We start from the raw sequence: 11004 nt of genomic DNA, 5'->3' as shown, positions 1-11004 counted from the left end.
AAAAAACAGCCGGAGCCTAACCTCTGCTTGGAGAGTACAGTGAGATATACCACTTTAAGGGACGTCATTACCGCATTCTCCTACGCAGAGACATTGTCTGTACAGGCAAGAGGCAGTTTGCCAGCGTAGGAGAATGTCTTACCAAAGCTAGGCACTCATTTACGCCCGAGTGAAGTGAGGAAATTTACCGAGAAAAGTGTCATTCCGATCTGAGGGTTTTTGCCTTTGTCCTGTCATTTAATACTGTGAATATTTCTCTAAATAAAAGTTTTACCAAAAGATATTCAAACACTCGAAACATGATTCTCATTCTGTGAATCTTCTCATTCTGTGAATCTTAATTCTTATTCTAGCTAATAAATAAAGTAGAGAAATAAGCAATGCATAAATTCTTTTTAATCTCTTCACGGTTAACACAGTAGCTACAAAGTGCTTTTTACATACAATATGTACATCAAATGTAAACTTAGTAGTGTACGAAAACATTGGACCACAACTGTACAGTGGTTCTTATATGTACCTCTCTCTGCACAGAATACATTATGGATTACAAATAGTGTCCAGTAACACGTTACTGCTACACTGGACATGCTTTGTTCTTAACAGAAAAGTACGAAACTTTTTAACCGACAATAAAAAGACAAATTTTAAAGTCATGCTGCACAGGAGGGGTCTGAGGGCATATATTTTCTATCACATTAGTATCGTGAATTCACTATATATATAATAATAATGTACACAATACAGGACTTTTTCATAGGTCACTATCAATACCATTTTATTCATAATTAGCACTAGTGTTAAGAGATGTAAGGGGGTTCACATTTGTGCGTATATCAAGTCCGTATTAATTCTGTTTTGACAATTCTTTCTAGCTTAGGTAAAGTTTGTGTTCAAAGAAGTCGTTTTCTTTCCCAATAACCATGCTGTACAATTGTGGCTCAAAGTAAACTACTAGTACAACTTCTTCCCTGCCAACTTCACCTGAGAAAAAAAACAAGTGTCAATACAGAACTTATACACACTCGACATACGCACCAGTGTGACATGTAAGTAGGTGTGACGTCGTGACTCTCTTAGATCTGGAAGACTAACAATGAGTGCTAAAACGTCTTTTACTTAAAATGTATGTTTGTATCTGGCTGACTCACAGCGTAGCAGTCATTTCAAGCTGATGAAAACACATTTTCATCAATTTTATGTATGACATAAAGTTCAGATTTTTTTTTCACGGACGGGATGAGATTTTCGTCCATCCCAACAGACAGATTTCAATCTTAGGAAGGAGGAACAGGTCCTAGAGACCTGTACATGTATGCAGCTGTGCTATCTGACTGTATGGCATCAATAAAATCTTGCAATTTGACTCCCCACAAATACTTATGCCCAGTTGACTACACTAAGGCCTCATGCTGTAGTTTGTAAGGTCTCATGCTGTAGTTTGCGCCATCCTATGCCCCATGACACTTGGTCCTTTCTGCTTGGAGGCAGCCAGTTTCTCCCTCATGTACTGTGCCATGCCCGGCAGGCGCGCAAAGTAGTTCCTGGCCAGCGTGTGCTTGTGCTGGGCTTTGTGGATGAACACGGGGCCGTATTGCTGGAAGGAGATGGGACAATGGTACTATTAGTATTAGGTATCTCTAGCACGACAAAATACAAAATACTGTATACGTGAAGTATAATGTACACACAGACATACACAAAGACACATGCACACACACACATACACACACACATACACACACACACATACACAGACATACTCATAGACACACACACACACGTGTGTGTGTGACACACGACACACACACACACACACACACACACACTCAAACATAGAAAAGGATTGTCATTACCAAAGTGTGTAAAAATGTCTCTTGTTGATACTTACATACATGCATATATATGTGTGTGTAGAGATGATGCTATGAGTTTACTAAACTTTACTGACATATTGCTACAATGTTTTACCATTCTATTCATTGCTGTACAGCTGGAAGAGAAATAAAACAACCGGTACCATTCTACCCGTAGGTATATATATTTTTCATTTGTTATAGAGTCAATGAACAGACAATCATGTTAAAGTTAAATTCTTAAAGGCTTAAATTTTCCAATCACATTTTCAAAGTACCTTTGGCCTCCCTGAAAATCAGTGCTAGTCAGGGTAAAAGAATACAGAAATAGATAAACAAGACTTACTTCCTCCAGATCGTCGAGGACCTTGTGCGCGGAGGCCTCCTCCTTGGTGAGGAGGATGCAGTTCCAAGGGGACCACTCCTCTGTCTTGTCCCAGCGCACCAGCACAAGGTCGTACAGGTCGTCCCAGGCGCTCAGGATGCTCTGTGAGTTCCACACGTTCTCCACAAGGTACTGAAGGTCAGCCTCCTGCAGGGGGGCAGAGGGACAGGTCAAACTAGTGTTCAATTGTACTGCAAGAGTTACAGGTCAGGCTAGTGTTCAATTGTTGTATACTTGTCAAACGAGTGTTCTCCACAAGGTACTGCAGGTCAGCCTCCTGCAGGCGGAGCAGAGGGACAGGTCAAACTAGTGTTCAACTGACAGTATCACATGTCAAACTAGTCTTCAACTGCTGTATTATATGTCAAACTATTATTCAATTGTTGTACTACATATCAAACTAGTATTCTCCACAAGGTGCTGCAGGTCAGCCTCCTGAAGAGGGGAGCAGAGTGAGATTGTTTAATTGTTGTATTATTTGTAGGCCAACAGACATATATCTGCCCATCTACAAATGATGAACTACTGAATTAGATGCAGCATAGGTGTGTAAAGCAATGGACATATGTGTCCTCTGTACACTGTCATAATTGATCAACAACGCACCATTAAGAACTGAAGGTAGGGAAGATATAACAAAGATACAGATTATGTGATTGACGTCCATTTATAAGCAGAATATATCCTTACTCGTACATGGTATTACAAGATAATAATTTGAAAATGAAAGTCGGGTCACTTCCATTGTTGAAAACTGACTCTTGATCAAGTTAAGAAAGGGAAGAGTTGAGGCCCTCAAACTAATATTCCTAGTACCATGACACAAGTGACAGGAACTCTCTGCCGGGCTCAGTTGTCGACTCTCCCAACAGAGGAGACAGGTTTGACTTTATAATCTTTATAATCATCTACAAACAAAACAGCACAACACAACAAATCCCGACCTGCAGGAGGAAGGCGATGCGCGACCCATCCCCGTACGCCTCCTCAGAGCGGCGCAGCTGCTTGAGCATGGTGCGGTAGATGCTGAAGTCCTGGCGCTGCCGCGCGTCGTTGTCCAGCTTCTGGCACTTGCGGCACTTCCCCACCAGCCGGGTGTTGGAGGACATGGGGAAGTCCATGGACGGCTTGTAGCTGCCGCAGCTCGGGCAGAAGTAGATGTTCTTCCGCAGGGACATCGGGTCCTGTGGCACCTGTGGGGAGTGGCACAAAGGTATTGATAAACACAGAGTTGTAAAGAAGGTTGCAATCATGATTGTGATTATCTTTCACTTGCAACTTGAAACAGGCACAATACAATGTGGACACTAACTAGCTGATATTGTGAGCACATACATATACAGTACAAAAATGACCAAGCATAAATATAATCAAAGGTGTGTAGCACAAAGGTATTGATAAACACGTATTGCAATCATGATTGTATTTATCTTTGACTTGCAAATTGCAACAGGACACTAACTTGCTGATGTCATGAACACAAACCCGGTACATAATTTTATACAGTACAAAAATGAGCAAGCATTATAAATACAATCGGGTGGGTGTAGCACAAAGGTATTGAGAAACATGGGATTGTAAAGAATAGATGATAACTTAACATTCAATTAATGGTCTTACTAGATTGCTTTTGGATCACATGAATTATCTGTTTTATAACGTGATCACAATCTAAACTGGACAAATGTGATGAAGCAACTGATAATTTGGCATGCTTATTATAGCTCACAGGATAAAAGCACAGTCATGTTTCAGAAATTGCTATTAGTAAGCAGTCTAAGCCACCTTGAGCAGCCTGGCAGCCTCAGCGTTGAAGGTGGGAGTCTTGATGTACTGCAGGAACAGGGTGGAGATGCGTTTCCTCAGCCCCTCCATGTTGGAGTCCTTCACACCCCTCATCAGGAGGTCAGCCTCACGGTCGATCAGCTCGATAATCTCCTGGGTTAGCTTACAGTTGTGCTCCTGGGGGGGAAAACAGCAGCATTTTAGGGCACATGTGGCGGTCGTGTGGTGCAATTGGCCGGGTGTTCGTTTCATAACCTTGAAGTACCGGGTTCGAATCTGCTGTTGTGCCACCAATCTTGTGCCCTTGGGAAAGGCACTTCATACGACTTTCCTCACAGGTGAAAATGAGTACCTAGCTTTGGTTAGGACCGTCCTTCAATTTGTTAGAGGGGGAGATAGCAACTTTCTTCTTTTCTTTGAACCCCTTTTGGTGTAATCAACAGCGATGAAATCAAATGTCAGCTACTACTAATATAGTACTACTGTGACAGTAACTGTCACTATTGCTACTAACTACTACCACTACTTATAATTCTCAAGTATCTGTATAGCCGGTATAACCGCCCTTCAGCGTGACACACCAGCTTTGCAGGCACGCGGCGTGACAGCAGCTGGTTATATTACACTGAAGGACCAGTCACATCTAACTTTTGCACATCTATCTGTAAGCCATTAAGTGTCTACTAGCTGACCTTGACAGTGTGCTTGAGCGTGAGCAGCACGTCCAGCCTCTCGTCCTGAGTCAGGTACTTCATGTTGATGGAGTTGTAGATGTCAGCTACTACTAGTACTACTGTAACAGTAACTGTCTCTACTACCACTACTACACTTATAAGTGTCTAATAGCTGACCTTGACAGTGTGTTTGAGTGTGAGCAGCACGTCCAGCCTCTCGTCCTGAGTCAGGTACTTCATGTTGATGGAGTTGTAGATGTCAGCTACTACTAGTACTACTGTAACAGTAACTGTCTCTACTACCACTACTACACTTATAAGTGTCTAATAACTCACCTTGACAGTGTGCTTGAGCGTGAGCAGCACGTCCAGCCTCTCGTCCTGAGTCAGGTACTTCATGTTGATGGAGTTGTAGATGTCCCTCAGCTCCCGCGCACGCTGCGTGTACGGCGTGTCCATCTCCGTGATCTTCCCGTCAAACGCCCGCCACTTCTTGGGACCAGCAGCCTGTAGGACAGTTACAGCACATTAAGAACTGTTTGTTCTTAAGTATCAAAAAATTTTTTTCTGTCCCTCTCATTGTTTGGAAGCTAATCTTGTTGATTTTCCTGGTAAAATCTGTCATTCTAAGCGTATGAAAACACATTTTCATCTATTTCATGGAATAAAGCTAAGATTTTCAGGACGGATGGGGTGAAATTTTTGTCTGTCCCAACAAGCAAATTTTCTTCCCAGGATGGAGGGATGGGTCCTGGAAACATGCGGTGATGCCATGAGGTAGTTTACAGTGTATGCAAAACAACCATTGAGCCATTCAAATGACAAAGAAAGCTCTTTTCTGTTGGTGCATATCCTGTGTTTAGACAATGTCTTGCTGGCTGTGCTTAATGTAGAGTCGGCCGCTAGGAGTAATCTCCAAGCAGATCCCACGGTGCCATAAGATAGTATCAAAGCTGGCCAAGGAGTAAAATGGGCCTTTAGTCGCATCGATACACACTCATAGGCTGGCTTCACTCCTCAGCAACTATTGATACTATCTTACGCTACCGTAAGATCTGCTTGGAGATTAGCTAGGAACACAATTTCAGTCAGGCTAGTTGGTGGATAGCTTGTATCTAACAAACTTAATTCCCACTAACCTGATCCAGGAAATGCTATATGCTCTAAAGTGTTTAAGAGAGTACATGAGAAAGAAAGCTATTCTGTGTTGGTGGATGGTTTGTACCTAACCTAACCAAACTGATTCCCACTCACCTGATCCAGGAAGTGCTGTATGCTCTTCTCCTTGTTCTCCTTGGAGGCATCGATCTTGTGCCTGTCGATGGCGGAGATGAGCTGTGTTTCCTGGTCCAGCAGCGCACATAGACGTGCCTTCCGCTCCGCTCCCGAGTAGTTCTCATCGATGAAGGCCAGCTCCTCCTGTCTCCACTCTGATGGGGACAGAAATAGAGTTTTAAACTTTTATTCTACTGTTGTCATTGTTGGGTTGTTTTATATAGTAGAGTGGACTCATTCCTCAGCTAACTGACATCTATTGCACGGCAGTCATTCCTCAGTAAGACATCTGGAGAATTTTTTAACACATCAATCCTATGTTGGTACTTGAAGGCATGACTGTTTCTAGTTCTTTTTTGAGCTGGTGTTAGACACTTATCAGTCCATACGTCCACCAGTTTATTGGACATTTTGTACATCATGTATCTTCCTATAATGACAGAATCACATTATGATTCTGGTATTTTGAAGCGTTTAAACTCACTTTCTAGAGCAGCATACAGCAGGTCGAAGTCCTCCTTTGTCTTGGGGTTCATCCTGCGCTCGAACTCTTTCCGGATGCGCTGCTCCTTCTCCCGTTTCTTGCGGATCTCCTCCAGGCGTTCCCACTCCAGCCGGCGAGCCTTGTCCTCACGCAGCCGCTGCACGATGTTCTTGGCCTGCCAGCGACGGAAGTACGCCTGAAGCACGATCACCTGGTGGACAGCAAAGCAGGTCAGTGTCTATTCAGGGCTGGACAAGTCTTCTAGCCCGATTGTTCCAGGCAAGTGAAAGCGCAAATCAGGCAAGTGTATGTCTTACCCGGGCAAGTTACATTTTGTTCCTGAGTGACATTTTGACATACTCGTTTCTTTTCACTCATGGCATCAATTATTGGCTACACAGAAAAATAGAGCCAGTGATCAAAGAATTCCATTCTCGTCTTTTCTATCTTTCTATGACAAATGTCACAAAACTAACATTAAAATAGCATTTAAACCACACTCTATTCTCTGACTGATAGAACTTTTAAGTTCATTCACTGCTTGGCTGTCAGTATTATTGTTTGGCTTTGGACAAACTTATTTTGTTTCATTTGTATTCATGCTTACTTGACCGTATTGATATACGACGCACTTACTGTTGATCATATTAAGACGCTATAGCATTTTACGCTATTTTATGTTGGTTGTCCCCCCAACTTTAAAAACTGCCAACAGGAGAAATGCACTTCCTGGATAAATAAATGAAATGAAACGCTGTACTTACAGCCTCCAGGCGTATCTTGTGGTACTCCTCAGCAGACTGGTACCTGCCCGGCAGCATCAGCTTGTCCTGCATGTTACTGACGTAACACCCCACCTTCGTCATCTGGGTGGACGTGTGGTTGGTCGTCTGCTGAACTCGGTTCTTCTGGAAAACTGCAGGGAAGAAAGGAGAAGGAAACTTGATGAATTGGTCAAATTTTTCTTGACATAACAGTTTGACCCAGCAAACAGATACTGGGTTTTGATCCCCTAAAATGATACCAATGGTGTGCCCTTGAGAAAGGTACCCCAACCAGGTGTATAAAATTGGATACCTGAATTCGTTCGGGGAGGTAAAAGGCAGTTAAAGGTGGGGTTTGGGCTAAATTGGTTAGAGTATACCTTTTGCACCACCTAGCAATTAACATAGGAAGTACAGCATTAGGTACTATTCAAAGAAGGTCAATGACACGTATATTCTTATTTTCTGAAGACTCAACAAGCAAACAGTTGTACAACACAAAGCATATTAATGGGGTCACCATACTCTCCCCTCACCAACATGAGGCAAAAGTATGGGACCCCCTGTATACAAACTAGGATCTCACAAGGCTGACAATCTCTGAGTGCATGTTTGGTGCAATTGACTCCTAATTCTGACAAAAATTGTGGTCCTGTAACCTTCATAACATAAACTAATAGTAGAGTACGAGCCCCCACCTGTCTGTGTGTCCCTACAGAACTTCTGTACATTGCTAACAGACATGGTTCTGCCCAATAGAGTATGCGAGCCCCAGTAAACAAGAATGAGTGCATGTTTGATGCAATTGAATTCTGATCCTGACAGAAATTGCTGTCCTGTAACGTTGTAACTTTTGTACACTAACACTAGTAACAGTTGTAAGATCCTCCCACCTGTTTGTGTGTCCCTACAGAACTTCTGTACATCGCTGACAGACGTGGTTCTGCCCATGGTCTGTGCCGAGGCGTGGTGGTACTCCACTCCCGACAGCTTGTGTCTGTAACCTCCCAGGTACGGTTTTCTTCTGGTCGGCCGCTCGATCTCAACAACTACGTCCTGGAGCTTACCGTCATCTTCAAAGGAGGAGAGAATTTGTTTAAGATTTATACAAGATTCTGAAATGGCAGTCTTATCTAAGCGTTTTGTATGCTTAAATGCTTCTTTAACATTTAAGCATACAAATATGCTTAATAAATATTTCAATATCTAAGCATACAAAATGCTCAGAAAACACTGCCATTGCAGAACCTTCTTCATCAAAATCAGATTTAAAATTGACCACTAAAGCTCCTATACTGTCTCTGCTCTTTCAGCTGACACATTAAGCTTGGGTAGAAGCAATACTTTTGAGTCCTTCATATCTGTGATAATGAATTCAAGTGACTTCAGGGGACCAATTTGACCAAAGAACAACGAGAAGAAAATAACACCATGAAATAAGTGTATTAAGATATTGATTCAACTTATTTAGATAAGCATATTGATGATGATATGACATCAGGATTTGAATCTTGTTCTGTTCTGTTATACTTGACACCTTGACCTTTATGAAGTGTGACTTTCTTAAGGTTTCATTAAAGCACAACAAACAACAACATAATGAACAGGGAAGAATAGGTTTAAGACAATCACAGCCCTGATGTACCTTGAGGCACCCTGACAGTGAGGATGTCAGGCATGACGTACTCGGGTTTGGGCCGGATGGACTTGATGGGGGTGTTGACAGGGTCAGCTGAGGAGATCTCCAGCTGGATGGTGGCGTTAGGGCCGACGCCCAGCTCTCCCAGGGTGGTGGAGTCTGGGATTTTCTTCCCTGTACAACACATGGGGAACGAAATTGAAGAAGATTCACTCTTTACTTCTAGATACTTTAAAACTTTTAATAGACGTTTCGAAAGGAATCCACCTTTCTTCATCAGTGAAATGAAAATGAAGTTGTACAATTTCTCGGAACAAGGAATAATTCTTATGTTCTAAATAAACAAAAATGTCTCCTGGATGACTAATCTTCACAAACGCACATGGGGAATGGTATCAAGACATGTCCTACTGCTCATGCTGATATCAAATATCACATCATAAAATAAGACTAAAAATAATGCTGTACTGGGAAGCAAAATTGATGAAACACAACTATTATTCAGTTAATGAATATGCTACAGAATCAAATGCCACAGCTTTTTTTAAGCACTAAATTTGGGCAATTCCACAGTGACAAGAACACTGAGATCATTCCTAGCAAGACAATTGTTTCAAATCGTTGTATTGTATTTTACATCTATAGTTGTGTATGAGTAATAAGGATCACAGAGATGTTACACAAATATTCAAATTTTTCATAAGTGAAAGGCCTATCAAAGTTCAATGCACACGTACAAATATTCTATTTTTCAGCAGTCAAACGCCTATCGAAGTACAATGAACACGAACAAATATCTTGATTTTTCAGCAGTAAAATGCCCATCGAATTACAACGTACGTGAAAAACAGAAATGACCACCATACCATTGAGTGCAGACCTACCAGCTTGCTGAATTTCGAGATATTCCAAGGTCTAGTTTCGGAGATATTCATGTTTTTTATTTGTGCGGAGAAGAAGAGGAAATTGAGCAAAAACAAATATGTTCCTTCACTGTGAAGGTAACATAATGACCACCATACCATTGAGTGTGATGAGGATGAGCTCTGCGGGCATCCTGAGCTCCACGCTGAAGTGATCCTTCAACTGTAACATGGTCTGGCTCAGGGCGCAGGCGAGCGTAGTTACATGGCCGCTGGGCATCAGGACAAACTTCACTGTGGGAATAACAGCAGGGTCAGTACAGAAAACATGTATACAGTGCTGTAACATGGTCTGGCTCAGGGCGCAGGCTAGTGTTGTCACATGGCCACTGGGCATCAGGACAAACTTCACTGTGGGAATAACAGCAGGGTCAGTACAGAAAACATGTATACAGTGCTGTAACATGGTCTGGCTCAGGGCGCAGGCTAGTGTTGTCACATGGCCACTGGGCATCAGGACAAACTTCACTGTGGGAATAATAGCAGGGTCAGTACAGAAAACATGTATACAGTGCTGTAACATGGTCTGGCTCAGGGCGCAGGCTAGTGTTGTCACATGGCCGCTGGGCATCAGGACAAACTTTACTGTGGGAATAACAGCAGGGTCAGTATAGGAAACATGTTTATAGTGCTGTAACATGGTCTGGCTTAGGGCGCAGGCGAGCGTAGTCACATGGCCGCTGGGCATCAGGACAAACTTTACTGTGGGAATAACAGCAGGGTCAGTATAGGAAACATGTTTATAGTGCTGTAACATGGTCTGGCTTAGGGCGCAGGCGAGCGTAGTCACATGGCCGCTGGGCATCAGGACAAACTTTACTGTGGGAATAACAGCAGGGTCAGTACAGAAAACATGTTTTAAGTGCTGTAACATGGTCTGGCTCAGGGCGCAGGCCAGCGTAGTCACATGGCCACTGGGCATCAACACAAACTTCACTGTGGGAATAATAGCAGGGTCAGTACAGAAAACATAACTGTAACATGGTCTGGCTCAGGGCGCACGCGAGCGTAGTCACATGGCCGCTGGGCATCAGGACAAACTTTACTGTGGGAATAACAGCAGGGTCAGTACAGAAAACATAACTGTAACATGGTCTGACTCAGGGCACAGGCTAGCGTAGTCACATGGCCACTGGGCATCAACACAAACTTCACTGTGGGAATAATAGCAGGGTCAGTACAGAAAACATAACTGTAAAAGATGGGATACCCCGGGATA

At 42.8% G+C, this 11004-nt stretch overlaps 1 protein-coding gene across 1 annotated transcript in view; it reads right to left on the bottom strand.

Moving 5' to 3' along the window:
* Positions 1 to 390: 390 nt before the first annotated feature.
* LOC118416277 (IQ and ubiquitin-like domain-containing protein) overlaps positions 391 to 11004 on the bottom strand; it is a 12795-nt gene continuing 2181 nt past the window's right edge. Inside the window, exons 5-15 of the mRNA XM_035821365.1 lie at positions 9885 to 10019; positions 8869 to 9036; positions 8117 to 8296; positions 7224 to 7375; positions 6460 to 6670; positions 5955 to 6130; positions 5037 to 5207; positions 4027 to 4203; positions 3186 to 3434; positions 2203 to 2388; positions 391 to 1597 (exon numbers count right to left, since the gene is read on the bottom strand). Coding sequence (XP_035677258.1) covers positions 1430 to 1597; positions 2203 to 2388; positions 3186 to 3434; positions 4027 to 4203; positions 5037 to 5207; positions 5955 to 6130; positions 6460 to 6670; positions 7224 to 7375; positions 8117 to 8296; positions 8869 to 9036; positions 9885 to 10019 — 1973 coding nt within the window. The 3' untranslated portion in view covers positions 391 to 1429. The remainder of the gene's footprint in view (positions 1598 to 2202; positions 2389 to 3185; positions 3435 to 4026; positions 4204 to 5036; positions 5208 to 5954; positions 6131 to 6459; positions 6671 to 7223; positions 7376 to 8116; positions 8297 to 8868; positions 9037 to 9884; positions 10020 to 11004) is intronic.

Source organism: Branchiostoma floridae, chromosome 5 (assembly GCF_000003815.2).
Source record: "Branchiostoma floridae strain S238N-H82 chromosome 5, Bfl_VNyyK, whole genome shotgun sequence".
Classification (NCBI taxonomy): Eukaryota; Metazoa; Chordata; class Leptocardii; order Amphioxiformes; family Branchiostomatidae; genus Branchiostoma; species Branchiostoma floridae.
The sequence above is the reverse complement of the archived record's forward strand: the minus strand, read 5'-3'. Positions and strand labels throughout refer to the sequence as shown.